General features: G+C 43.3%; 4 protein-coding genes and 1 long non-coding RNA gene across 10 annotated transcripts; 2 read left to right on the top strand and 3 right to left on the bottom strand.

The window, feature by feature from the left end:
- Positions 1–6: 6 nt before the first annotated feature.
- LOC115679716 (uncharacterized) lies at positions 7–1,833 on the top strand. The gene has a single exon (XM_030603385.2). The coding sequence runs from the start codon at positions 86–88 to the stop codon at positions 1,631–1,633; it is 1,548 nt and encodes a 515-aa protein (XP_030459245.2). The 5' UTR covers positions 7–85; the 3' UTR covers positions 1,634–1,833.
- Positions 1,834–4,095: 2,262 nt separating this feature from the next.
- LOC115679651 (uncharacterized) lies at positions 4,096–5,085 on the top strand. Its single transcript, XR_008815559.1, has 2 exons — positions 4,096–4,392; positions 4,528–5,085. It is a non-coding gene; the product is annotated as an uncharacterized LOC115679651 (long non-coding RNA).
- Positions 5,086–5,406: 321 nt separating this feature from the next.
- On the bottom strand, positions 5,407–12,905 carry LOC115679650 (uncharacterized). The gene is made up of 8 exons (XM_030603293.2): positions 12,230–12,905; positions 11,495–11,620; positions 11,204–11,401; positions 10,106–10,333; positions 8,882–10,006; positions 8,357–8,647; positions 7,244–7,682; positions 5,407–6,720 (listed from the first exon to the last, which is right to left on the bottom strand). The coding sequence occupies exons 1-8, from the start codon at positions 12,779–12,781 to the stop codon at positions 5,867–5,869; spliced, it is 3,813 nt and encodes a 1,270-aa protein (XP_030459153.2). The 5' UTR covers positions 12,782–12,905; the 3' UTR covers positions 5,407–5,866.
- A 1,507-nt stretch (positions 12,906–14,412) lies between these two features.
- Positions 14,413–18,279, bottom strand: LOC115679675 (heat shock 70 kDa protein, mitochondrial). Its single transcript, XM_030603331.2, has 6 exons — positions 18,091–18,279; positions 16,968–17,044; positions 16,808–16,886; positions 16,122–16,688; positions 15,416–16,036; positions 14,413–15,227 (listed from the first exon to the last, which is right to left on the bottom strand). The coding sequence occupies exons 1-6, from the start codon at positions 18,166–18,168 to the stop codon at positions 14,601–14,603; spliced, it is 2,049 nt and encodes a 682-aa protein (XP_030459191.2). The 5' UTR covers positions 18,169–18,279; the 3' UTR covers positions 14,413–14,600.
- Positions 18,280–19,832: 1,553 nt separating this feature from the next.
- Positions 19,833–24,225, bottom strand: LOC115679748 (uncharacterized). 6 transcript variants are annotated; one of them, XR_008815554.1, is made up of 7 exons: positions 23,658–24,225; positions 22,483–23,327; positions 21,167–21,246; positions 20,565–20,829; positions 20,148–20,442; positions 19,954–20,054; positions 19,833–19,859 (listed from the first exon to the last, which is right to left on the bottom strand). XR_008815554.1 is itself a non-coding variant. In XM_056307276.1 (6 exons), the coding sequence occupies exons 2-5, from the start codon at positions 23,240–23,242 to the stop codon at positions 20,183–20,185; spliced, it is 1,365 nt and encodes a 454-aa protein (XP_056163251.1). In that variant the 5' UTR covers positions 23,243–23,327; positions 23,658–24,225; the 3' UTR covers positions 19,833–20,054; positions 20,148–20,182. The 6 variants fall into 6 exon arrangements, 3 of the variants coding, with proteins under 3 accessions (XP_056163251.1, XP_056163252.1, XP_030459298.1); XR_008815555.1 differs by having other exon boundaries at positions 20,175–20,442; XR_008815553.1 differs by having other exon boundaries at positions 19,954–20,442; positions 23,658–24,224.
- Between the last annotated feature and the right edge of the window lie 3,687 nt (positions 24,226–27,912).

Raw genomic sequence — 27,912 nt, 5'->3', positions numbered from 1 at the left:
CCTGCTGCTCCATCTCCATTTTTTCTTCTCTCTCTCTCTAACTTTCTCTCTCTAGCGAAGCAAGGGGAAGAAGAAGAAGAAGAAGATGGAAGGATATCCGGCGTACCCGCCGTACCCAGACTCCGGCAACTCCTCCCCGCGATCCCGCGAGATCGACTTCGACGCCGCCCCCTGGGACGACCAGCAGCCGCCCTCCTCCGGCGGCGGCGGCGGCGGCTACAAGGCCAAGTTCATGTGCAGCTACGGGGGCAAGATCCACCCCCGGCCCCACGACAACCAGCTCTCGTACATGGGCGGGGAGACCAAGATCCTCTCCGTCGACCGCCACGTGAAGCTCGCCTCCTTCCTCGGCAAGCTCTCCGCCCTGTGCGAGCTGCCCCCCGACGGCGTCTCCTTCAAGTACCAGTTCCCCGGCGAGGACCTCGACGCCCTCATCTCCGTCACCACCGACGACGACCTCGAGCACATGATGCACGAGTACGACCGCCTCTCCCGCGCCTGCTCCAAGCCCGCCCCCGCCCGCATGCGCCTCTTCCTCTTCCCCGTCCACAGCCCCCACCCCCCGCCGCCCCCCTCCTCGGCCGACGGCAAGTCCGATCGGGACCGCTTCGTCGAGGCCCTCAACTCAGGCCCTTCCGTCCAGGAGCCCGCCAAGCCCCCGCCCGGTAATGCCGATTTCCTCTTCGGGTTGGAGAAGGGGGTCGTCGCCGGTGCCCCGCCGGCCGCGGCGGCGGCGGTTGCTGCGGACCCGGTGGCGGCGGCGGCGGCGGCGGCGGCTGTCCAGGACGGTCGCGTCGGGATCCCCCGCGAGGAGCGGGTCGTGGCGTCGGATCACGGGGTGAACCCGCTCGACATACAGCGGCAGCTGCAGGAGCTGCAGAGGCTGCAAATCAGCTGCGGCGGAGGTCCTGGGCAAGAAGCCGCCATGTACAGGAGGAAGAGCGACGACAACATGGCGAATGCTGGCTGTTACGGAGCTGATAATTACTACTTGCAAAAGCTGGCACAGGAGAAAACGCAGCAGATGACGATTCCTACGGGTGTGCCACAGGCTGCGACGGCTCCCCCAGGGTATTGGCAGGCGGAGAAGCAGATTGCGTCGGGTGGTTTCCCAGCGGCTGTGACGGGTTCGCCGGAGCAGCCGATGTACATGATCCCTGCTCCGGGAACCATTTACCACGCGCCACCGCAGATGGTGCGGCAGGTGGCGGCGGGTCAAGGGTACTACACCCTCCCCCAACCGCAAAGGTTTTCTCCTGACGTTTACCGGGATCAGCCCGTGTACAACGTCGTCCATCCGCCATCACAAGCGCCGCCGCTGTCGGCAGCAGCCCCGCCGGCTCTTCCGCCACAGACCCAGTTGTCCCGGGTCGCTGGGGCCAGCCCGGAGGGGGTTGGCGTTGGAGCCATGAGGCACAGCGGCGGCAGCGGCATGGCGGACAACATGGCCTACGCACAGTTGCCTTACGACGGCGCAAGGCAAGTGTTCTACACGGCGGCCGGAGGGATGGTGGTGCCACCCCCGCAATATCAGGGAATGACCGCGGTGAGCGCCGACATGAGGCAGGGTGGTGCGGTGTTGAATCAGGAGGGTAAGGTGGTTGCTGCAAAAGTTTCACAAGGTTCACTGTGATTCTCATGGAAAGGTATAATCATGATATATGGTATGTAAGAAAGAACTGTTGTAAGTTATGCATAGAATAAGAGTTATTGATGTCTCTTCTTGATATATATGATGGTATTGTGAAATTTCCCTGGGTTTTTGTACGCACTGGTTGAGTGCAGAGATCAGAACGAGTTTTACACTGTTGATAATAGCCTATAATCTCTCTATCTTGGCTGGTTTCTTCTTGCTTAACTTTTCGAATTCTTGAAACTTCAACAATCTGGTGAAGCAGCTTACATAGCTTAGATCTCAAATCTACCTGAGCATATGATGCCCCCCCTCAAAACCTGCCTTTGAGTTTGTGTCTGTCAGGGCAAAAGTGCAATGTTTTCAAAGTTCAAAACCCTGTTCACCTTTCCTGTGAACATGTTCCGCACACAAGAGAACGCACCGAGAGCATAAAAAAATTTGGGTTTTTCTTAGATGAATCGGCTAACATAAGCCGAGAATTAAGCACCAACCCATTGATTGACCCACTTGCGATTAAATTTATGAGAGGTGGAAAAAAGTCAAATGGATCGGATGGCTTTCAGAAGGAGAAAAACCTAGTATTCTGCTTGTGGAGACCCAGTGGGATGCAATAATGCATGTGCAAGACGAAGACTCCCCAAGGGGATCATGGAGGGCTGATTATTACCAAATTTGAGGACCTAATTTTTCCAATCCTTGTCCCACCACTTCCTCATTTCTAAACTCTCTCTCTCTCTCTCTCTCTCTCTCTCTCTCTCTCTCTTCCATGGCGATATTTTCATTTGTTTAAATGTTATTGCCAAAATAGTTGCACTTCCATGTACATCTTTAGGTGTCTTCCAGTACCCAACTTCCAAGTATGGTGTGGTGTGGTGTGGTGGCTGCTGACAATGGGCCTTGTCAAGTATCTGGTGAAATTCGACCAAAAAAACAAAACAAAAAAAAAAGTTATCTGGTGAATGATTGCATCTCCCTAGTGGAAAAAATCGGCAACATTATTACCAAAACCAAAAGGTCAGCTAAGGGAATGGACGCGTCCTGTTGCTTCAATGAAGAATCAACGAAGAGACGTAGACTTAAATAGGTTGGCTGATGTATTGCTAGTATTGACCTGTTATGCATCGATAGACCCTCTACGAGATGGGTTGTGGAACCCAGCCCTGAATGGAGAGATTAGAGTGTCCTGGCTGTCACAAAAGTCAAAAAGGTCACCCCTTTCTTTCTCTCTCTCTCTCTCTCTCTGTTAACAACGGATGAAACTCCATGCTGATGTTAATTAGGAATCTAATAATAGGAAAGAAGAAGCTTCTAGTCTATGAACAGGCACTGAGTTTAGTATTAGGCCACGAGCTTAGCAGCTTCTGGTGGACTCATATCATGTGAAACCAAGCTTAAGCTTTCATAAAGGTCCGTACATGGATTAATCAAAGTAATCGCCCTTGTTGGTCATTAGCAAATTAATAAGACCGTCCCTTTCGAGCAACGTCTAATCTGCACCGGAAAGCCACACAAGAGACAGAAACCTCCCTCTCAAAATCTCCCGTGTTTATCCTACCTTCCTGATCAAATCTTTTTCATACCCTCGCGCTCCAAACAAACAGAGAGGACAGATGAACTTACGTTATCTTTTACCCCCTGTGTTTTGTTGGCACTCGATGCTGTCTGCGGGGGACGAGTGCGCGGGGGATTGGTTAGCAGCTGCATTCACCAAAAGGGAGATTCAACCCCATGAAAAGGGAAGGCTTCAGCACCATGTTTTTTGCAGCTCAGATATTCCCCATCTACAAATGTTCCCATCTTTTTCAATGGCTTGCGCTCTTATCACCTTCATTGGATCCCACCACCACCTTCATCCAAAAACAGAAAAACAAAAAACAAAAGAAGGAAAAAGAAAGATGATGGCATGAGGGATGGAAGTCATTTTCCTTAGGGCGTTGCGCTATCAAATTAATTAGTGAGCTTCATCAGTTGTCACTGTTATGCTCGCAGGTCTCGCAGGCAGCGTGGCGCCATCTTGTGGGGAGTTAGTTCGCTTGGATTGATTACGCTCGTCACGATCATACATAAATATTGCAGAAAAAGTTTGCCTGTCGAACATTCATTCGAAGTAATTTGATCAAACATTGATCGACCAAATATCTTCCAAAAGCAAGAATAAAGTAGAATACATAAGTAGATTCCCACAAGATATTTTATATCTGAATACGTCGGGCTGAGTGATTCCAAGATGGAAGATATCTTTTTACTTGTCGACCAGGGCACTGCTACAAGCAGTTGGCGCAATCAGTCGACAAAGAATGATAAAGAAAGCCTTGCTCTCGTCTGGGTCAAGGAAAGCTGCTTTTGCTTTCCCCTTTCTTGGTTCTAGACTTTGTCACTATCTGGAGCCGATAAAGTTGTTGATGGGCTCCTTTCTCAGCCTTTCGTCTTCCCGAGCCCGCTGCGTAAGGAAGCGGGCATTCAATGAAATCGACTGTTTGGGCCAGTTTGGCCCTTTCCCATTTGTATATGCTAGTAGTGGCACGATCGGTGGGATCACGAAAGGCGGTAATAATCCTGAAACCAACAAATAATGACGAATCGGCAGTATTGAGGATCACTCTGGATCCCTCCTCCTGTCCTGACATACTCTTCAAGCTTCTGGTCGAGTTCAGCATATATTAGAACGGGCTGTTTTCACGTTTGGAGAGACCTACTTACACCAACGCTGGCGAGGATGGGTGACATCAAATACGCTTATCCATATCCTGCTTCAGGTCCCCTCAAGTCTTTATCACCTACGTGCTAGTTTTGTGCTTTCGTACTGTTTTCTCACCACTCTAGAGATTAGTCTTGAATATTATTAGCCATCGTCAATGCGTATTCATCATACATCATGGTTGGTGTCGCAGGAGTGTATGATGGACCGCCGGTGATGGCGCTGCCTCCGTATGTTTATGGGGCTTATCCACCGCCAAGGACCAATACCGGGTTCCCAGACGCATGGTAAACTAAAAATCGGCCATGCGATTTTCTTGAAGTTGTCTATATATTCCTTTATTTACCTATCGTCCAGCAGTATTTGGCGTTTATATCTATCTATGCATATGGCGATTCCCTCTTTTGTGAGTTTTTGTGTGCGTTGGGGAATATAGCCTTGCAGCATTATGTTGTTGTTGCCTGCTGGATACATGCTGCTGGCATTTGGACCCCTTCCTCTTCATGTAGCAGCAAACAAGCACATAAGCGGTGAACCACAAAGTCCTTTCCTTGGTGGAAGGCCCTTCAGTTTTATTTCCTTCCCTTTGTCTAGACCTCTTTGTAAAATATCCTCCTTTGTAAGAAGTCACTGTGTGCTTTTCTTCTTTGCCAACAAAAGCTGAGTTCCCAAACAAACTCGTGTGATTTTGGGTAGTATCATTATCCGGTCGCATCTATAAGTAGAAAATAAAACAAGTTAAATCAAAGTAGTTTGTTAATTTTCTTTTCTATACGCAAAATTACCCTTTCATCGTGTCGAAATCCACCATTATTTATGAGCAAAATAAGTCGAACCGGTGATAAAAATGTAACTTTTCCAGCAATAACAAAAGGAAGACGAGGAGAAAACTCTGCTACTACGTCCATTATGCACGTCCTGCAGATTCTTAGATGACCAAAACCCCAACAGCAAGACTTCGACTGTCATCATGGAAGTATAAAGACTGAAAGTTGGAATGCCGCGTGCGTTCCAATGGCTCGGAAAAAGGGGCATTCAAATTACAATACTAAAGAAGAAGCGAACCTGGAGATGCATCGAATACAAATGAGCATATGATTTTATAATCTCATGGTAACGTATTTCAATTAATCAGTTGGAGAACAACAAAATGAAGGTCGAGCAGACGACCTCGTACAAAATTTGGCAACCAAAAGTTCCAACCTTGATAGGACATGACAAAATTTAATGCACAGAAATGGATTTCTAAACTTAACTACAAAACCAACCACCACTAGGGACTGCGGTAAGATGCTGCTATGACTTTTCGAATACTCTCTTGGGAGCGATGAGGCTCGAGGATATACGACCATCATAGCAGGCTACGAGGCATGAGAATATAAGAGTGTCCCTGCCAAAAATTGGTGCCCGTAGTGATCAAACAGCCGAAACTCAGGTGTGCTATATTAGCATCAAGTGCGGGCCTGGCGAGCAACAAATTCTTTCTCCAAGTATCTGCTATGAACTGACTGTATAAATACCTGCAAATGCCTTCAGTCACCGCTCTTTCTGAAATTGGTGAACAACTCACCAAGTTGAGATTCACAGGCAGCTTGAGCCTCAGGGGCTAGATCCTTTAGAAAAGGCTTTGTTAGGTTAAGGGTCGACATGATTTGAAAGACCCTGCTACAAAACTTGCGAACTTCAGCACGCCTCGACTGTTTCTTCGGCATGTTCTTTACCATCTCCCCTATCAAGTGACCAAGCTTCTTCAGATGTTTTTTCACCAATTTCTTTGACCTCTCCTGCTGTTGTTCATCTGGATTAGGAGGTACCAATGACCGCAAGATCTCGTGTATAAGATCGAGTGCCTCAACTCGCCGAAAATCTGATTTTGCAGAGCTACACTTCTCAAGAAGGAAGCCAAGAAGATGTTGCCCTATCCATGGCCTCCTTCTGAATATTTCTATCAGAAATTGAGATTTTATCTGTGACTTTTTGCTATCAAAGAAACCGACCATAACACCACGGAAAATATCCAGGACCTTCTGCAGCTCAGATTCTTGAAAGTTTCTTCCATCTATTATTTTCAATATCCAATACGTTGAATTCTGTGCAAGGGAAGTAATCATTTTGTGTCGATTCCTCGAGGCAGACGGCTTCTTGGATGGGTTACCAACAGATTTTCTCTTAAAAGGTTTTGAAGCCAATTTCAAGTTCCTTTCCAACAAAGACTCGAGAGAAGAAAGCTGTATCGCTTCACCTTTCGGATGATCCTTGGCTTTGAAAATTTTCTTTTGCAAAATTCCCCATATACGTTGGCCAAGCTGGTCACTACCTTCCACATTATGAAGATTGACAAATGCTTGAGCCAGATTTGAGTACACCAACAGAACTTGAGGTTTACCTGCGCAGTCCAGACAATCAATAGTTACGTAAGATATTGAACGCACTCGTTAAAGGGAATGATGTCATTTGATATCGACATAAAGTCCAATCTTCTTGTCAACTTTTCTAACATTTCACCTCAACAAGTTCGGGTAAGTGACGTCCCTACTATAAATAACAGCATTAAGGAAAACGTTATGACTGATTCATTTTTCTTTTTCAAATGACTGCAGCTATTTTTTCTCATGTACACATGCATCTATTAAATAACGATGAAACTCACTGCCTCAGGATTCATCTCTTGAACCTTGAGAAAACTCCTGTTTCCATCTAAAGCACATGCTGAAAATGCTGATAGCAAAAGGCTGCCAAAAGCTCTTTGAGCATGTCTAGAGGACTAACTAAATTATTTTCAAACCTATAGAGGATAGCAGTATCCTTAAATCTACCATGAAAAAATAGAAACGAAACCTTGCTCTCCTGCAGAAACAACATTAACAATACATATTCTGATATCTGTCTTGCTTGTTCGTGTACATTACCTGCATTTTCATGAAGGTACATCTCCAGCAAGGAGAGAACACGCAGTTTGAAGAGAACAAGTTGGGAATGAGCTGTTTCACCCCCACCGTGACTTTTTCTCTCCTTGAAAATCTGAGCAAGATAAGTATCCATGCGGAACATTGCATCGTCATCCATTCCTCCATCAGACTCCTCGGAATCTTCCGGAATTTCTCTACCACTTTCCAAATCTCCAATCACTGTCTCGGAGTCATCAGTCTCAGCCGTTTCACCCGTCTCGGCTTCATCAACTTCCTCATCTTCCTCAATCCCAAGGAAGTCTTCATCCTCATCGTCTTCATCATCATCATCCTCACTCTCTGCGTTCCGATGTCTGGCTGGCTTTATATCTTTCTTTATGACCCGTAGCATCCGCCGTAACCCATCATCGGTGACATCAGAGCAGAAATGTTTGAAAACCTAAAAATAATATTGAGAGCAAATAAGAACCGAGAACTTATATGTTGTAGTATCGTTGACAACTATCATTAACTAGCAACATGAATGCTTTTCTGGCAACAACTGTGCACACTTCAAATCCTTTCCAATCTGATAGAGATTTCAAAAACTAAATCAGAGGAAAAAAATAAAAAGTCCTTCCTCAACTTTCTCTTACCCTGCAGCACATTCCAATACACAGATGGATATCTGAGGTTTCTCAATTAACCCCTACCAGTTTTGGCAATCCCCTAGGTATCATTTAATTAGAGGAGCACACACAGAATCACACGAGTCTGTTCTCCTGGTTTGACCCCGGCAGAAAACACAAGCGAAGGTCTTTTTAAAAAGCTCAAGGTGCCCATGTTAAAAAAGAAGAAGAAGAAGAAGAAGCTCAATTTGCAAATTGCAACTGAAGGAAAAGCTAAGAATTATTTTTAGATTTCCGTGGGAAAAGTAACAGGATGATTTGATGAGATATTCGTGACACCTTCCCAGGGTAATGTATAACATCATAGAAGCATACAAAAGAACAAATAATGAACAGCTGGTATCCATAAAGTAAGTCGTACCCCCGACTCTAGGGACTTAAAAGGGAAAACCAAGAAACAGGATAAGAAAATTGACCAACAAAAATCTATGAATAGATCACCCACCTGCTCTATTGCAACCCTCATTGGCGCTGATGATTGAGGTAGCAAAGATAGCAGTGTATCAACGAGCACATCCAGTAACTCAGGTGCTCCATCACCACCACTCGGCTCATCTTCTCCAGATGATTCAAGCAGATCAGGACTAGAAAAGGCCTTCTTACAGCATATAACAAGTTCCGAAGCAGCTTCCGCAAATTCTTCAGGCCGAAGAAGCACTTGAAGAAGTAGCTGGATAAGCAAGTACCTCAATGCATGCAATTTATGTACAACAGGGCTTGGTTCGCTGCTCCTTTCCTGCCAAGACCAAAGCATTCAATGGATCTGCAATATGAGTACAAATGGGACGAACCAACAAAGGATATAATTGAATTTAACTACATAATAAACAGCTAATTTGATATCAAATCGATGAAGGATCTCTCATAGAGAATGTGAGGACTTGATAGGAGATATGGTGAAACTCTAAGTCTGACTACAGCATCTTTCGAACAATGTTAAAATCAAATTTATTCAAGAGAAGTTCAGTACCTCTCTAGAAAGCCTAGTTTCCATTGCCTGCAACTTTTTGAATGCCTTCTCATCATCATCACTCAAAGTCCGGAAGAGTGAAACAGAAGGAATGTTACGTAGGGTGCAAAGGAACCGAACAAAGTAAGAGCCTAGATCACCTTGCTCAACAGCATTCACTGAAGCTCGTGAGCCATCCCCTTTTTGGGCAGATGCCAGTAACAACTGAAGCTGCTCAATACACATTCTGCAGAGAGCAGTTGAAGTAGCTGCTTTTGGCCATCTGAACTTCTCTTGCAACTCAAAAGATGTCACTTCAGAGCCAAGAGATGCAGTAAAAAGGCCTTGAACAGCTAAAAACTTCAGAATTTCTATCTGCACCCGAAACTTCGCTTCGGAATCCAGTTTCAAGTACTTCAATATACCAGGGACAGAATCAACGATCCAAATCTTCAAGGAATCTGTGTTTCCAACAGCAGAAATAGAATCTTTATCCTCATTTGATCCAATCTCTGAGTTGTCATCAGTTGTTTGACTCTGATCTGAGGGTTCCTCGGAAGCAGGACCATCATCCACAAACATATTTGTTAAGCTCTGAATAAACAGCATGCAACCAGATTCGGTTTGGAACTCAGCCAAAAGATTTTTGACTGTCTTCGTCTGAGTAATTATATCAAATTTCCCATTGCTATGCTTCTGCAGAGCCACAATAACGGCAACTCTCCGGACATCGTCATACCTAACCCAGTCAGAGAGTTCCTTAAGGAAATGCTGTGCAACCTTGTACAGCCAGGAGTCTCTTGTTGAAAGTATATCCACCAAACCCTGGACAATCTTGTCTGACAAAACAAGAGGGATAAAAGATGCCGGCATCCTTGGGAAGAGAAGGAGGAGGACATCAAATGCCAAGTGTTTACGATCATGTGATGACAACAGAAGGGATCCTTCGATCACAACTTCAATAAAGCACTGCAGGTCCTTTGCAGTGTCTTCATCAGAAGGACCAGTCTTGCGGCCCTTTTTCTGCTTCTTTAAAGAGCCTGAGAAAGCTGCCGCATCTTCATCCTGCAAAACCGGGTCAGGCAAAAGAAGTTTCACCAGCACAGGCCACACACTATGAACACGAGGTTGGCAAAATGTAGATTCCTGCAAGATTGAGCACAGAAAGAATCTAGAGGATCAATAATGATGATTTGTGTTATTCCTGTATATTTTCTAAGGACAAATTATACATCTGAAAATTACCTTGAAGCAATTACTTAGATAAGACAAATGTTCTGAAGTAAAAAATTTGCTGGCACTGAATGGATTTGGCAGAAGTTTTCCGTATACTGGGTTATCACCAGAAATTCTGTCACGGATTTTCAGCGCTAGAAGCAATGCATCAGGATTTCCACTTTCAGCAGCCCCAGCAAACCATTCTTGAATGCCTAAAGCTCTAACAACATGACTGATCACGGCCTCAGAAGGTAACTGTACGACAACAGTTAGGCAATTAAAACGTGAGAGGAAATAGGTGAGGCTACAAGCAACGCATTCCATTTCTACGTCGAGGAAATTAATCCAAAATCAATAAGAAATACATGACCCATGTGTGACACCCTGTTCTCACTCCTTGACTGAACAAAACCCTCCATCCAGCACACGCAGTTTCTTGTCCACTCCCACTAAAGGAACAGATTGAAACAAAAACCCCAAGCAAGAAAACATACTAATAACCCCTGAAGCTGCATAGTCTCAGGGGCCTTAATTCAATGCATGGAAAAAATAAATGCATAGAGAGCTTTGGCAAATGCCCAGTGATTAGGAAGGGGCGGGATGGGACAAGGTCTGTTAGCAAAGTAACAAGTGAAATCGAAAACAGGCCAAAAACCAAGGCCTGATTTTCCCCAAAAAAAAAAGCATTTCCCAGCTATCTACTTTTTATCATATTATCATATTCAACAAGATAATGGAAACAATCAACAGCGAAAGAACTTTATTCGGCTCTCTAATTATTTTATCCACTTGTGACCTGCCAAACCCAAGATGCCAAACTTAACATCATGTTATGTAGAGTGACTACAGTTCCAAAGTAGTTAGTAGCCTAGTACACATGACCAAGAAGACATCAGTAATCTAAAAGATTTGAGAATGCCAGGGAGAAACAAGCACATAGGCATGCCAGTGGAGACATTCATCACCAACAATGGATATGCGATTTTTAGAAGGCGCTGATTAACATCAGTTTGCTTTACACAGTGATGTTTTGATTGACAACAATTCATCAATAGTGTAAGAAGAAATGGTTCCAAACAATCTATAACCTATAAGAATCTCGAGTAACTCATTAGCTTGAAGTACCTTTTCGACCAAGTCCAGAAGAACACTGACAGATGGTTCTTGCAAATACCTCTTCTTGGCTGAAAGGGAAATAAGAAGACCAGTGAATTCTCTGATGTATGGAGTACGTTTGTCAGAAAGCCACTCCTTGACTAGTCTCCCAGAGCGAGCTAGGGCACCATAAGCAAATAAACGGCCCAAAAGGCAATCCCTCACTTCCTGCAGCGTGAAGGAAGGATATGACGTTTTAATGAAAGGAACATTAAATCCATCAAAGAGAAAGAACAGTTAATAAAAAGGAAAAAGTGCTACCTGACCCTTCATCGACGAAGAAACTTCTAATAAGTCGACAGAAAGTTTCAATAAGGATTCCACCCGAATGGTAGGAACAGTACTGGCTAACAGAGTCAAACCCAAGGAGAAACCCTGTCTTGCACACTGCATTAACAAACCGAAATCATGTAAGGGATAATAATCAGTATTATAGTCATCAAAACATTGAACTGACAAAGAATAAGTGTGGAAAAAGATATTTGTTTATTGTGCCCCAAAAGAAGTATGTCTTCAGATTAATTACATCAATTGACTGCCAGACTTGTATGGATTCAAGAGAAACGGCTATAAGCAATATGGAGCCTAAATAAGAGAGTGCAAATTCCTATCTTACTGTAGGATCTGCGATAGAAAAAAAAAAGTATAAAGCGAACACATCAAATCATTCACTGTCTGAAAGCAATGACAGTAAGAAATGGAGCTACACAGCTAAACGTATGTCTTTTAAGTTCTACTATTGAAAAAAGAGTCACCAAAAGTAACAGGGCATCCACCTAGAATCAAGATTTGAACATGCCCTGCGTCGCTTTGGAAACATAAGATGACTGAGAACTTCATTCATAGATTTCGAGGAGTCACTCAAGAATACTAATTTCTTACAAAGCATACCTACTCAACCAGACAGAAAAGTTAAGATGCAAAGAAAAGGCATTTTGCGGATAGATATGACGAGCAACTACGCGATAAAAGTTCGGAAAAGCCATCAGCTCCAACCTCTCTCGACGAAGAAACTCCGCGAATGAGCCTCCGCACGGCATACTTCACGGAAGGCGCGCAATCCTTCAATCCATCATCCTTCTCAGCTTCCAACTTCGCTCCAATATCAACCAGCTCCTTCTCCTCGAGCCCATCGTACGCCTTCTGAACCGCCCCCAGCTCCGTCACCAGCGTCTCCACCGCCGCCTCCCTAACCGAAGCGTCCGCCGACGCCAAATCCCCAAACACGTTAATGTGAAACTCGGGCAGCGGATTGCCGCGTTCTCCATCCGCTCTCTCCTCCGCGGCCGCTTCCTTCGGCTTCGGCTCTCGGTCATCCAGAGAAGCGCGGTGCCGCTCCTTGTCGAGCGCCTTCCTCTTCTTCCTCCTCTCCATCGGCTTCACCGAACTCGGCAATGCGGCCGCAGAGGGAGGCGAACCGCCGTTCTCCTTGAGCAGCTTCTTCTTCTTCTTCGACGGTTCGGCGGCGGCGGCGTCGCCATTGGCTTCCTCCGCCGGATCGATCGCTGCTACTTCCTCCGCACCGCTCGAGCTCCGCTTGGTCCCCATCGGAGATTGATGATAACCTGCGCGAGAAGAAGCGAAGCTTCCTTTGAGCTTGGTGTTTGAGTGTGGAGTTTTCTTGAGGGTTCTTGGGAGTTCGATTTAGGGTTTTAGGTGTGGGGGGCATTGAATTTTGAAGAGGCTGCGAATTCTTGGAGTGGGGCGGGGCATGCTGGTGGATCGCTTGGGTCCGAAACGAATTCCGGGTCCGATACCGACCCATGAATTCTGGATCGGGCCGGTGGTGGGCCGGGCTTAGTTTCTGAGGAGGCGGCCCGTTATTCGGAGCCGTCCCCGTCCGTCCTAGAGTTCTAGGCCAGACCAGGATTTGACACGTTTGTATGGATATTAAAGAGATGATGATGTCTTCTCGACCGCTTGATGAGACTTATCTGGGATGGATTATAAGCTTCCACGTCCGTATTTTGCCGGTATACAGGAGTATTCATGTTTTTCAATGTGTAAATTGAATTGGAGCTGGACACTTTGAGATCGCATCATATAAGAAACCTTCAAATTAAATTAGATTGAAACTTCACGACGCTTAACTTGAAAGAAGCTCGTGATGAATTAGAAGAAACTTATGAGTAGATTTGAATTAGTGCGAATTGATATATATATGTGATACTAACCTAAATCTATACCGGTCCTCTGCATAGGATAATCTACACAGAGTAATCTGCACAAAGTTACTATGACCAATGTTTACCCTTTTGAGCCCCCTTTTGCCAAGAGTCGTGATTAACCGGATTAATCGTGGAGAATACCAACCCAATCACGCAAGAAAAGGCCAAACCACCCATTCCATTTTAAAAAGGAAAGAGGATTGAGGCTCTCGATTTAGGCAAATTTGGACACCCGAGCCGATGTGCCGCTGACCAAATAGTGAGCCCGATTCAATTGTCCTCATCTTGTTCTCTCTACTCTCTCCTCTATTTTCCCATCTTCCCATTGCCCCTTCCCCCATCCTGTCGAAGATGGAACGCCACCGGACTTGCGACTTCCGCCATGCACGACCTGAACCACAACCTCTGTTGGACAACGCAGCCATGCTGAGCCACCAAACCCCACGTCCACAGGCACAATCCGCCACGCGCACAGTCAGCTAGTCGCAAGCCCCCAGCTCTCGTCCCTCTCTCAATCTTCGCTTGGGCTCTCCATCGGCTGCGAGTGGAGGAGAGAGGGAGGAGCGGTCTATTCCGTGAATTCCTCCAACAATTAGGCTACTTTGATTTTAAGGGTAACTTCCTCAGGAAAATTTACCTTCCTAGATAGAAAGAACTCCAATCCTAGGCAATACATACACAAGATGCAACCAACCTCAACAGAACCAGTTATCCTTTACAGTATAGAAGGGCACTTGCCCAGATGGCCAGAACAAACTGCTGCAGAAATAGGTACTATCTAGCTATTTCAAGAACCCTCACAATCCATGCAAATGATAGAATTGAACAGCCAGTGACAGACAGAAATTCATCTTTAACCCCACTAGCCTCAGAACCAAATAGATCGACCATGAAGCCGAGACATTGAAAGTTTGCTCAATAGCTTGAACATGTAAAGGGCTCAACCACCAAAATCCTCTCCTCTATACACGCATAAAAGAGTTTCCCGAGACAATATAGCACATAAGCAAATACAACAGGGAATAAGAATTGAATGACATTCACTTTCTGCAGAACAATAAAGTGCGGATGTGGTGGTAGTTATTTCTAATGTCACCAGTCCAAAATTTCCTAAGCTTTCCTCCAACATTTAGATACAATACCCTCAATAGAAAATCACTTCCTCAAAAAGAGAAGGAAATTAAGTTTTAAAAGAGATTTCACTTCTTGACCTCCTCGTATTCGGCCTCGGGAGCCTGCTCACCACCCTGAGGACCTCCGGCTGCTGATCCACCATCTGAATCGCCACCGGTCATGTGCTGTCCAATCTTAGAGACGGCCTTGTTGGCAGCATCGAGCTTCGACTTGATTTCGTCAACGTTATCACCTTCCATGGCTTTCCTCAAATCTGCAACGGCATCCTCAATCTCCTTTGCAACTTCGGCAGGGATTTTCTCCCTATACTCACCCAAGCTCTTCTCTATGCTGTAGATGGTAGTATCCGCGCTGTTCCTGATGTCTATCAGAGCTTTTCTCTCCTGATCACGCTGAGCATGCAACTCTGCTTCCCTAACCATCTTCTCAATCTCATCCTCTGACAGGCCACCCGATGAACGGATGGTGATCTGTTGCTCTTTCCCAGTGGTTTTGTCTTTGGCAGAAACAGTCACGATACCGTTGGCATCAATATCAAATGTGACTTCAATCTGAGGCATGCCTCTAGGAGCAGGTGGAATGCCCATGAGCTCAAATTCCCCGAGAAGCTTGTTGTCTGTTGCCATTTCACGTTCACCTTGAAGAACCTTGATACCGACTTGCGTCTGATTGTCTGCTGCCGTGGAGAACACCTGCGAGAACAGAACGACAAAACTTCAATCCACATTTGTTACAAGAATAGAAAAGGCGAATCAGAGCCCTCAATAGGAAAAACCAAACACCGAGCAATCCGTTTCTCAAACTGCCCAAAAGAGAGAATATTGCAACTCAAGGCACTTTGGACTATATGCATATAACCTTTGACTCTTTGAAATCTCACCTGACTCTTTTTGGTGGGAATAGTTGTATTCCGGTTTATGAGCCTCGTGAAAATACCACCCAATGTCTCAATACCAAGCGACAAAGGAGTAACATCTAGAAGAAGCAACTCTTTAACATCACCGCGAAGGATACCGCCTTGGATTGCTGCCCCTAATGCAACAGCTTCATCAGGATTGACTCCTTTGCTTGGGCTCTTTCCAAAAATTTCAGAAACAATCTCCTGTACTTTGGGAACACGGGTCATTCCACCAACCAGAAGAACTTCATCGACCTCTTTGGTGGATATGCCAGCATCCTTCAAACAATTCTTACATGGGTTCTTAGTTCTTTCAATCAGGTGGCTCACCAAACTCTCAAACTTTGATCTAGTGAGAGTAATATTCAAATGCTTAGCACCAGAAGCATCAGCTGTGATAAACGGCAAGTTGATTTCAGTCTGCGAAGTCGATGAAAGCTCAATTTTAGCTTTCTCGGCAGCCTCCCGGAGCCTCTGCAAGGCAAGTCTATCCTTGGCAAGATCTATTCCTTCAGTTCTCTTGAACTCGCTAACCAAGAAGTCCAGCAATGCATTGTCAAAATCTTCTCCACCCAAGAATGTGTCACCATTTGTAGCTTTCACCTACAAAAAAGCATTAACGTTTCACCACAATCCCCTGGCTTATAGAGGCAAATGAAGTATAAACCATGTCAAAACCCCCACATACCTCAAAAACTCCATTGGATATCTCCAAAATGGAAACATCAAAGGTTCCACCCCCAAGATCGAAAACAGCTATAAGCCCCTCCTTGTTGTTCATTCCATAAGAAAGTGCAGCTGCAGTTGGCTCGTTAATGATTCTCTGCACGTCAAGACCTGCAATTCTGCCAGCATCTTTGGTTGCCTGTCTCTGGGCATCATTGAAGTACGCTGGAACCGTAATCACAGCTTTCGCCACTGTCTTCCCCAAGTAAGCCTCAGCTGTTTCTTTCATCTTTGTTAGAACAAAAGCACCAATCTGACTTGGGGAATACTGTTGTCCATTTGCTTCAACCCATGCATCTCCATTGGGAGCCTTCACAATCTTGAAGGGAACCATCTTCATTTCTTTCTGGGTCTGGGCATCATCAAAACGCCTTCCAATCAACCTTTTGGTACCGAAAACAGTGTTTGCTGGATTGGTGACAGCTTGACGTTTGGCCGGAGTTCCTACGAGCAACTCTCCTTTCTGGTTGAAAGCAACTACCGATGGTGTGGTCCTCGCACCTTCAGCATTTTCAATCACCTTGGGATTCTGTAGGAGAGCGAAACAATTTTAATAATCTGAACATTGGAAAAATATCCAGCATCGAAGACAGATCATAATTTTTAAACAGCAAACTACTTCTCACACTCAGTACTTCTGGCTCTTACCTTTCCCTCCATGACTGCAACACATGAGTTGGTTGTACCCAAGTCAATACCAATGACATCGCTCCCTGCCGGCTTTGAACTGTACAATGGGCGTAATACAGGATGAGTTGAATTCTTACTTGCTTCGCAGCTTAAATTTGAAACAGCAATGTATCTGTACCTGAATGCTCTGCAGAAACTTGCCCAATTCTGACCCGTATTGCAGCCGGTCCACGATGATTTGGCATGGCCAGTCAGCTGGCAAAAGAGATGCCGTGAGTGATTATCAAAATAATTGTTGAAGAATCATCATGTCATGTGCATATAAGCTTCACCGTGCCGGATTAGGACCACCCAAGACACTAGGTAGAAAGAGCTGGCTACAAGGAACAAACGCATATTCCACTCATTTTCTGTTCATGACTTGCATGGAAGATCACTGGACTACAAATCTTGGCATCACAATCCCATGCACAGTGGAATGTTTTTAATAATGACAGAATTGTCCGGATTCTAGCCCAATAAGATTACTATAGCTAACTGCATCAAGGATTGTGATAATTGGAAACATGTACCATTCAAAGATTTCTAATTAATCTCAGATGAGGATATTACAAACTAATCGTCTGCTCAGACCGACTCGAGACAAACCATTTGACCAACCGACAAAAAAACAAAAACAATAACTTTAAACAAAAAAAGGAACTTGAGTTCCTCCAGTCCAAAAAAAAAACGGAGAGGATATAAGGAATCACGAGAAATGAAATGCTTAATCCAACTCTCATGAATCACAAATATTCACCGAAAGCTCCCTTAATATCATCTGTGTGCTGGTATGCAGGCGCATACGGATTTACGAATGCAATCATGAGCCTGATACAATCATCTTCTAGTCAAATTGTTACCAAATTCACAGATTCAAACGCCACTAGCGAAGATCATCCCACGAAAATCCCCATGCATCTCCATCAGGAAAACAGAAAGTAAAGAAACGAGCTGACACGGAGACATAAAACTACAGCAAGATCAAAGAACCATCGCCAGAACGCTCAAGCTGACTTGACCGATTAAAAACCACAGCTTCAAACGCAGCAACGACGGAAAAACGAGAAATAGCAAACGAAGAAACGATAACCTATTTCGAGAAAGCCTCGAAATGAGGAATCCTACGTCAACACTGAAAGAAAACGAGCAGAAATGCAAAAGGCCTTCCCCATCTCAAACTCGACAAGCCGCCACACGAAATCAGGAAATCGAAGTCACGAAAAGGGAAGAACAGCCGAGAAGAAGAGCAAGAGACGTACGGATCTGTAGGCGGAGAAAGAAGCGGAAGCGACGTCGCGACGGCGCAGGGCGGAGCGGAGAAGAGCCGCGGCGGCCATCCCGTGAGCCAGAAGACGGCGGAAATGGAGGGGATGGGGGGGGGGAGCTTCGTGGGGCGGAGCTGGTGGTTCTCCTTTAGGGTTTAGGGTTTTAGCGGAGGAAGAGGAGGAGGAAGAACGAGTGGCCCTCTTTTTATTCGCGAGCCCGACAAGCCGAGCAACGGGGATCGTGTGGAAGGTTCTAGACGACGCTTCTCGTGTACGCGCACGCTCGCTCGCGCATCGCCGTTCATCCGACTGATCGGGGGGTGCGCGCATCCGACGGCGCTGATCGATTCTCGGACTGGTGCGGCCATTGCGATGGCGGGCACCTGATTAAATCCTCGATTGGACGACGACGACGGCGACGGCGGGTCGTTTTTGGGCATTTGCGTGGCTGGTTTGGGCTCCACAGACGCTGTTTTCAGCTGGTCAATGTCGAAATCGGCTTTTTTTTTTATCTGACTTGGCCAACAAGCTATCAAACTCTTCTGTTTCTTTTTTCATCTTCTCGACGAGTTCAAGTAATTGTTTGACGAAAACATCGCTTTTTGATAAGAAGATATGTTCATCTGTGTAAATTAATTATAGATCCCGACTTTATATCCACATGTGTGTAAATGGATATACTTTATCAAAAAAAGTAGCTGGCTTCTTGTTATCGATAGATCGGTTAATAGAGAGTTTTGTTAAAAAATGATGAGTCAAGGGACACGGGAAAATCGACAATTACATGGCATGGGTAATGGATAGAGGGTGATCGGCGACAAAGCTTGTGGGTGACCAATGGCCCCGATATTAGCTAAGGATTGCACGTAAGAAAGGAGAATGTGTGGACAAAAGACGTCGAATGGAGGCATCGGTAAGAGGTGACGGTTAAGTATTTCAATGGTTCTAGAAGTTGTAATTCTATATAGATAAGATTAACGTTCGAATTGGAAATGTAGAATATCGAAAATGTTATGTAATAATCATGACTTGGGTCGTGATTACTTAGGAGTGGTTGTAATTAGTGAGCTATAAATACCCATGCACTTTAATCAAAAGAGCGCTCTCTCACTCTCTCTCTCTCTCTCAAAACTCCTATATATTTTTAATTAATGTATTTTCTCTCTTTCACACACATTTACCATTTCCAGTACTTTTACTTTCAGAGCTTCACTTCAACACCAAGCAAATTCCTGTCCACAATCAACAAAGAACCCATTTCATAAACAAAACCAAAACCAACTCTTTTGGTGAAAGATTTTCACTTTCCAGGAAAAAGTCCCTTCTGAGTGAAACAGGATCTTATATCCATGCCTACAGGGGATGAATGTAAAGCTTTCACTCGTTCATACACTCAGCAGGGTCCTGATGATTGAAAAATGGGATAAGGAACAGGTCAGTTTAAATCTGTACAAGAAAGACAACTACATGCTATTACCACTGCTCTCAAATTGGACTCCTGGAAAGTTGGCCAACTTAGCTGGAAACTATGCAAATGAGCAAGCAAAGTTCCTCTTGGAACCCGATACTCGTGTTCCTGTCTTCAGGGCAACTTGAATTTCGAATAATCGAAAGCAACAGCTTTGCCCAGTTGAAGAGTATCTGGCGTCAAACATGACAGCCGATACAACTCATTTTTCTTCTTCAATGGCCCGGCAATAAAACCGGATTTCCTTATTGAAAAAAATTGAAGTATATTTGTTGGAAAGGAGATGCTATACAATCTGTCAACAAAGATACAACCAATAGGTCAAGTTTCCCTACAAGAAACGGGGGAAACTCAATTAAAGAAATGGTTCAATAGACCTAAAACTTCACTAAAAGGGTGCAGAGAGCAACTCAGGAGGGACTAAAGCACAATCGTCCATGTTGTTTGTGCAATCGTCCGTGTTGTTTGTACAGACCCCATCCAAGGAAAACTGATGAGAGAAATGACAGAACGAAAAATGATGATAACTGGTAAACAGGAACAAATTGAGGGAAACTTTTTGCCAAGAATAGAGGATATGTACCGCCCCAAATATAGCAGCGCCACTCACACTTCATTTCATATTCTCAAATAACCTCCTCTTTCATCATGCCTGGGGGTTCTCTTGAGAAACGACTTCCTGTTGAGAGACCAACTTCTCTGCATGACCCTCTTCCTCTGCCATTCGGCCAAGCGTTTATACAAAGCAGGGAAAACGAAGCAGAGAAGTGCGAGAAATAGCAATCCAACACAAAGCAACATCACATTGCGGAACCCGTCCCTTAATGCCGGGTCCCTTTGCTCCGTCCATGGAACTCCTCCCACGTTCATGCCAAAAACTGTGATAAGAAAAAAAAGGGGTAAAAGAATATGTGAAAATCTCCTCCTTAAGGTTGGTGATCCAAGTACTTCAGATGATGAAAGCAAACTTCACACCAGAATCCTCGTATAGAGCTTTTACCTCCGGTGATGATTGATAGAGGAAGGAATATTATGGAAAGGAATGATAGGTAATATAGCTTCCTGTTAATCTGCTCAGACTGCCAGCTATCTAGACCAGCTTGGATAGCTGTCACGCGGTTTGCTAAGAATCCCACGTTCTCCTTTAGTCTTCTCAGACGGCCAATTAATTCTTCGAGAGAGCCGATATCTTCGCTGGCAAACCACAGTTTCGAAGAACATTTTTCTTTCACACGGGGGAAAACCTGCTCACCATGGGCGATCACCTGGGCAAATTCACGTATTCAGATCAGAAAAAACTGAATCATATTCTCCTTACCAGCCAAAAGACTGTCAGGTGAAGTTTTATATGGTCCTATATGATGTATAATTTCATTCAAGTTTGTGCTTGGACTTTCAGTGACCTTTCCTGATATTCATTTCCACAGAGCCCTTCCCTATCCTATTTTCATATCTATTTCTGAGAAATGATGACAGAGTATTGGCTTGCCTCCATGGAAAGACTAGATAATGGCCTTCCACTTCCAGCAACAATAGTTCACATAGAAATTCCTGTCTGGTTTCATGATGTTAAGACATACATCTGAAAGGAGATGGAAGTACCTGCAAGAGCCGCTGCAAATTAATATGCATTTTTGGAAATCTCCTATCATCCAGCATTTGTTTCTTCAAAGCAGAACCACCTGTGAACAAGTAAATAGAATGCTGTCTCTTAAATTAAGTGGAAGATTCAAATTATGTACAGTACAAACCAGCTCCAAGAACTAAAAATACAGCAGCAAATCATCTACAGAGAGCTTCTTGAAAATAGGTGCCCAATTATTTCTTCTCTCAACATCAAAATGTCTATGACCAAATGGAAAACTTGTGGACGAGCTAGGAGTAGAGGCAAGCGTCTGCCTTGATCTAGCTTTCTTGACAATTCCACCACAGCAACTCGAACTTTAACACTAGAAACAAGTTTAGACAATTCCATGCTGTTAAGATGTTGCGTTCATTAATTACCCATTTCATAAGCTTTCCCATGATAGCAAAAGATGCTTATATGCAGTTAAAGAAGTGAGATATTGTAGATACTAGAAGTTACTTTAAGGGTGTGTTCGTTTCGCGGAAAATGAGTGATTTGAAAAACATTTTCCGAAAAATAATAGCTTGTATCGCTTAAAAAAATAAATTAATGAAAAAAAATTTCATTGCCCACAAAAAAAATTAGGCATAAATTGTTATCGATGATGAAAATATTTACCGTTGACTAATTTTTCTAAACGATATCAGCAATCATTTTTTGGAAAATGTTTTCCAAATCACTCATTTTCCACGTAACGAACGCACCCTAAATTTGAGAATTTTTTATAAACAGAGCATCGCATCTTACAACTTCGGAAAGAATGTGGTTTGTACGGACAGAACTATGCACATAAATCTTGATCACAGCCCCACAAAATTGAATCAGCCAAGATGTGAGAAGATGATTCAAATAGATTAATCATCATATCTGTCGACTAGATTTCAGTAAGATAAAAACGACTTCAGGCATTCAGCTAAAGAAAGCACCCATCAAACTGGAAACCTTAACTTCATGCATGCATCTACTAATTCACATTTTTGCAGCCCTTTTGAAGTCCATGTTCAAATGTCTCAAATGTCCCTGATACTCACAGGGACTGAGATATGTTTTACTGTGATATTGTATGGCTATCAAATCTACACTGCATACTGCTATGAGATATTTGTCAAAGCTATATGAATTAAGGATGCAAGACAATTAGAAACCTACGGTAGCACATGATGCAACCACTGCCATCAAGCCTGCTATTTGATATAGGAAAAAAATGAACCCTAAACGCAACCAGGAAAGCAGCTTGTATTCAAGAGAGATGAATCATCACTGAAAACTTTATTCTCTAAGCGTAACTTACCTTTATCCAATTCAAGCTCCACTGAGTCCAGGTCGATCTCGAGTTTGGTTACAACATCTTGCAAGTGATCCACATGTGTATCCAGAATGTGAACAACAAGATTGGAGACGGATTTTGGCACCGGGTTATCAGCCTCCTCAGAGTGATTCATCGTTAACAAGAACTCGAGGACATGCTCCTTTATCACAATCCCACTCCCTTCCTTCTGCTCATCTCTAGCGTAAGCGGGATTTTCTATGCTAGGAATTTCCGAGAGAAGAGATTCACCCATCCTCGAGAACCCCAAACGGGGCACACGACCAAGAGACACAGTAATAACCGAGTTCTCCGTAACTCTAGCAGCAATTCTGAACGTAAAGTTGCTAGATGGTGGACCAGGCGAGTTAATCCTAAAAACAAGCGCTCCATCAACATGTCCGCAAAATGGTCCATTACTCACCAGCGAGAGAATGTCTTGCAGCTTCAGGGGCGGGCAAAGAACATCAATGAGATACTGCGCGGATTGCGACAGCATCTGGTTTCCTTTCGGGAGTTCCACATGGTACCAGCAAAATTCATTGCCACTTCCTTCAGCTAGATCCCACTCCTTATTATAAAACCTCCCCTGCCCATCAAATATATAGGCCCTTTGCCTCACGGCCCCCGGAAAGTGGGTTCTATGCAGGCTGGCGGTTTCTCTAAGAGGAGTATCCGCGGAGGTTTCTCGATCCATTTCTTCTGCATCCCTGAAATTGATTGCTTCCTCTCTTGCTACGTCCATTATCAATATGCCTAATCTCTAAATAGCCAATCAAAAGGTTCAGCGATGCAACGTACACACCAAATTCTGTCCAGAGGCTATTATCCTGCAAATTGCAAGAGGCGGATCAGGCACTATTTCATCATCCCATTATCGCCGGAACGGAAATGGAAAGACAGAGAAACAGATCCCTAATTACAAAAAAGCATGCAAAATCGAAAATTTCAAATCAAACCCATCAGTCAACTTTCGAAAAGAACCAAGACACATCCAGCAATCAGGCCAAAAGCAATTCAGGAAACAAGAAACGAACCCGGAAAGCATGGAAACCTTTCGAAACCCATTGAATTTGTACCCAAATGCGCATATGACTAAGCAGAACACAACGAGAAAAAGAAGGTAAAAACAGAGGCTGAAAGACAAGAATTGCATTTACGTCGCAGAAAGTCGAGGCCTTTCCAAGATGGGCAGCGTCGAATATCACCGGCAACCCCCCCAACGAGCATCAGAAGCCGATTCCAAACCCAAGAAACAAGAACCCACGCGGAAAAGAAGAGCTCATTCGGTTTCTTGAAGGTCGAGTCTTCTCTGGCAATACGCTACAGCATAGCCCAAACCCAGATAAGATAAGATACAAATCACGAGGGTGGTGGGTGGTGCAAATGGGGAGAGCCAAAAGGAACTGAGCACGTCGGAGAAACCAAAGGCTAAAGCCGGAGCTAGCTAAACCCAGAAGGGAGACAATGTCGCAGGCATTGGGAAGCATCGAAGAAACATCCTCGTTCCCAGATGGGGGATCGTTGACCGAGTTAAAAATGCTTTGAAATGTCGCAAGTTGATAGTAAATTTCTTATCATAAAGATTCGGTAAGCACCGGCACCGTCACCGCGCGTGTTTGTTTCAGAGGATAACCAAATATGGAACCGCCCGCTACCCGTCACGTCCTCACGTTGTCGCCCGTTTAAAATTATCAAACTCGTGTTTCTTCTCCCGTCTCTCTCTGCTTGGAGTAGGCGAAGACGGGGAGGGGTTTCCATCTTCTTGTTGTCTTTTATAAATCTGTCCGAGGTGTGTTGATGGAGGGAATTTCGATTATTTTTGGGATAAAATACATTTTAAGTCGTAAAACTTATCATAAAAGTACAATTGAATTCAAAAGCTTTAAAAAATTGCAATTGAGTCCTAGAACTTGTAAAAAAGTGCAATCGAGTATTAAAACTTTCAAAGAGTGCAATCAATTCATAAAACTTGTCAAATTGGTCTAATCAAATCAAGCCTTACATTGATTGCATTTTTTTTTAAAGTTTTAGGACTCGATTGTATTTTCGCGACAAGTTTTAGAACTCGATTGCACTTTCATGACAAGTTTTAAAACTTCTAGTGCATATATCCCACTATTTTTACGGTTCAGGCTATGATGCTTGCGGTTTGTGACAATTCAGTCTTCTTTCTTTCTTTCTTTCTTTTTTTGTTGTTGCAATATTGAGGAATTCACCCGGGTTCAACATTAATCTTGATTTATTTAAAGTAATATTTCTATATAGTAAACAAAAAAAGATTATAACATGTTACCTCCTCCGTTAATCTCTCAATATCGCAAAAAGAAAATAAGTAACATAAAAGAGATCGATTAACTCTCCTTATATCTTGAATTATATATTTTGATCCAATTAGGCTGTCTCGAGAGAGATCTATTTTTTATCCACATACGTCGCAAGAGAAAATATCGGGTGGGCCGGCCCCCTCCACATCGCCAGGGGGTCGGGGCCGTTTAATGGACGACACGTGGCGCCACGTGTCATCCCCCCACTCCCTCCGCCCTCTCTCTCACTGACCCAGTAGAGAGAGAAAGAAATTACAAGAGAGAGAGGAAGCCCTTTTCGCTAGGAAAATTGTTGGAACAAGCGTGTTTTAATAACTTGATTTTCATTTAATTTCGTGTATACGAGATGATTATTCTAAAAAATTCATGCGAAATAAAAAAAAAAACAAAAAAATTGCCCCACAAGATTCATTTTGCCACCTAATTAAACAAATCTTGACTTTCACTTTAAAAAGCATGTTTCCTAGAAATTGCAATATCAATACTAGATATTACTCTCCTTACAATAAAATCTTACTCTAATATTTTTTTGTTTTTGTTGCAATGCTGTTGCAAGTGGGCATGTGAAGACAGATAAAGGAACTTCCTACAAAAGCATCAAATCATAGATCCTATTTTTATGCTTGCTATCATTTTACTAAATCGTAGTTTTTTTATTTCACACATTGGTGCTGGCCAGTTAGTTCGGTTGAACATGAATCATGAGACTCTAAGACTTAAACAAAAAGGATAATAATTAAGTTAAATAAGTGTAGATGTCAATGGAGTACAATTGCAATTGCTCCTAGAATGATGTGACGATGCAACTAAAAGTCACATGATTGAATGCTGAATTAAAGTAGGGATCATCCAAAGTTCTGGATGAGAAAATTGTCGAAAAAGCCGTAAACTTATTGTGCTTTTGCCAATTTAGCCTTACATTTTTCAATTTTGCCAATTGAGTTATAAAAATTTTCACATTTTGCCAATTGAGTTCATCCAACATTTTTTAACTAAAAATAGCTGACGTGGACGCTAATAGTGCCACGTAGGATGGCCGACCCTATAGCGACATGGAGGGGCTGCCCACCCAATATTTACTCTACATTGCTATCTTCGAAGAGATTGCATATTTTATCTCTTGATAAGGATTTCTAGATTGTAGATGCTATCGGCAATCATATTAGATATAAAGCAAAGTTGGATGAGGATTTCAAATTTAAATCTTTACTCGAAAAGTTTCTAGAGAGACTACTCCTAGTTTGTTTTTTTTATTCGTATAATAGACAGAATTTCGGTTCGAAATTGTCGAAATCATCGCTTTGTAATCCAATAAATCTCTCCCATCTCGACTTGTATATCTTATCTTACAATTGTGGAAAATCATTTTCTACGATTGTTCAAATACGCAAATAGTTTGTTTCTCTCAACTCAATCGAGGGCATGTTAGGAGTGGTTTTTAACTTTTTATAATTTGATTTTTTATGTGGGAGAAAATAAAGTGGCCTCATCCTCATCATGAAGTGCCACTTGTAATCGTGACATTATACAATCCAATCAATCGAATAAAATAACAAATCTCAATTTTCATACCCTCTACCCGTTGACCCGTACCAAAAATCCATGTGTTCGGTATACCTAACGAGTATTTTGAAACACTTACTAGCACGATTTGGTACGTGTTTGTATATATATAAGCGCATACAAGTATATAAATGCGCGTATGTATGTACGTACATTTCACATTTTGTGTCATTTATGTGGATGCAAAGAGATTGTTTAATAGCTTTCAAAGGGAAAAGAATTTCAAAAAATCCCGAGAAAAAAGTCCATTCATCCAGCTTCGGCTAGGGATTTTCGTAAAGCTATCTCATGTGATGGCGCACCCTTTGTTTTTATCACGAGAGAGATGTAACTGAAATATTGCTAGAAAAGTACATGGGTCTTTCTTTCATGACTTAATAAAGGGGAAAATGACGTAAATGGTAGGGGTGAGCATAATGGACTGCCCGAATCGGGATTGGACCGAACCGGACCGGACCAGCCGGTTTGGTCCGGTTCTCGGGAGTATCGGTCCGATTCCCGGTTCTTAAAAGTGGAACCGGTTTCCGGGCAGTCCGGTTCTCGGTTCTAGGGTGAGAACCGGACCGGACCGGACCGATAAATATATATATTTATTTATTTTGCTTGGAAAATATATATTTATTTACTTTTTTAAAATTTATGAAAAAAATAGAAAACATTTTACCAGTTTACCTCTGCAGCAAATGTCCCTGCTGTTTCCCATAAAGAAAAGACAATCCAATGCTTTAAGATTAAAAAATACCCTAATCACTGAGGCGCTCCCCAATTCACTCTCGCCCTCACCTCTGAGGCTCTGCCTAAGACATTCTATTAAGAAACAAGCTTGGATTTTGCCGCAGCATTATAATTAACGCTTTTGTCATATTGCAGTAGGTTATTATTTCATATCCTAGGTTACTAAATGAATAAGCGATTGGTTCCATTGGAACCAGTCCACGGTCCCAAGACTAGCCGGTCAGGTTCTCGGTCCTAAAAATTGGGAACCAGTCCTTCCGGTCCGGTTCCTGGTTCTTGGGTGGGACCGGACCGGACCAGGAACCGCTCACCCCTAGTAAATGGTCTTTGAACTTTGGTTCAATGTGAGATGTCGTCTTTAAACTTTTAATTTGTTCAATGTAATCTTTAACAATTAGTAAATGTTAAATCCAGTCCCTCGATTATATGGAAAATATTCATTGTCCTCCTTCCATTAATGCAAGTGAATGGTGGATAACAAAAAAAAAATCACATACAGATTATCCAAATAAGATATTTATATCAAATCATGATATAATAATCCACATCATTAATAATGTTAGATGCATTAAAACCCAATTTTTTTTTCCCCTTTTTAAAGTAGATGGATCAAAACATAAACATGTTGACCCATCATTTTTAAAAGTCCAACTCAGCTATGTTAATCTACATCATCAGATAATGCCTGATTTGTCATTTGAGCAAACGAAGGATTACATTTAACATTTGGTAATAGCTTAGGGACAACATCAAACAAATTAAAATTCCATGGGCGACATTACACATTGGA

Source organism: Syzygium oleosum, unplaced genomic scaffold, assembly GCF_021117445.2.
Source record: "Syzygium oleosum isolate NSW1041296 unplaced genomic scaffold, Sole_v2.1 Sole_v2.52, whole genome shotgun sequence".
Taxonomy (NCBI): Eukaryota; Viridiplantae; Streptophyta; class Magnoliopsida; order Myrtales; family Myrtaceae; genus Syzygium; species Syzygium oleosum.
The sequence above is the reverse complement of the archived record's forward strand: the minus strand, read 5'-3'. Positions and strand labels throughout refer to the sequence as shown.

What these genes read in the sequence shown, in the direction of transcription:
- LOC115679716 (XM_030603385.2), top strand. Translation starts at nt 86, where the DNA reads ATGGAAGGATATCCGGCGTACCCGCCGTACCCAGACTCCGGCAACTCC.
- LOC115679650 (XM_030603293.2), bottom strand. Translation starts at nt 12,781, where the DNA reads ATGGGGACCAAGCGGAGCTCGAGCGGTGCGGAGGAAGTAGCAGCGATC. An exon ending in CTTCGTCGATGAAGGGTCAG is followed by an intron (nt 11,402 to 11,494) that starts GTAGCACTTTTT and finishes TTCACGCTGCAG; the next exon opens with GAAGTGAGGGATTGCCTTTT. An exon ending in TTCTGGACTTGGTCGAAAAG is followed by an intron (nt 10,334 to 11,203) that starts GTACTTCAAGCT and finishes GTTGTCGTACAG; the next exon opens with TTACCTTCTGAGGCCGTGAT.
- LOC115679748 (XM_056307276.1), bottom strand. Translation starts at nt 23,242, where the DNA reads ATGGACGTAGCAAGAGAGGAAGCAATCAATTTCAGGGATGCAGAAGAA. An exon ending in ATTTGCAGCGGCTCTTGCAG is followed by an intron (nt 20,830 to 21,166) that starts GTACTTCCATCT and finishes GAATTTGCCCAG; the next exon opens with GTGATCGCCCATGGTGAGCA. An exon ending in TCTATCAATCATCACCGGAG is followed by an intron (nt 20,443 to 20,564) that starts GTAAAAGCTCTA and finishes TTCTTATCACAG; the next exon opens with TTTTTGGCATGAACGTGGGA.
- LOC115679675 (XM_030603331.2), bottom strand. Translation starts at nt 18,168, where the DNA reads ATGGCCGCCGCGGCTCTTCTCCGCTCCGCCCTGCGCCGTCGCGACGTC. An exon ending in CTTTCTCCGCCTACAGATCC is followed by an intron (nt 17,045 to 18,090) that starts GTACGTCTCTTG and finishes CTCTTTTGCCAG; the next exon opens with CTGACTGGCCATGCCAAATC. An exon ending in TATCCAATGGAGTTTTTGAG is followed by an intron (nt 16,037 to 16,121) that starts GTATGTGGGGGT and finishes GCTTTTTTGTAG; the next exon opens with GTGAAAGCTACAAATGGTGA.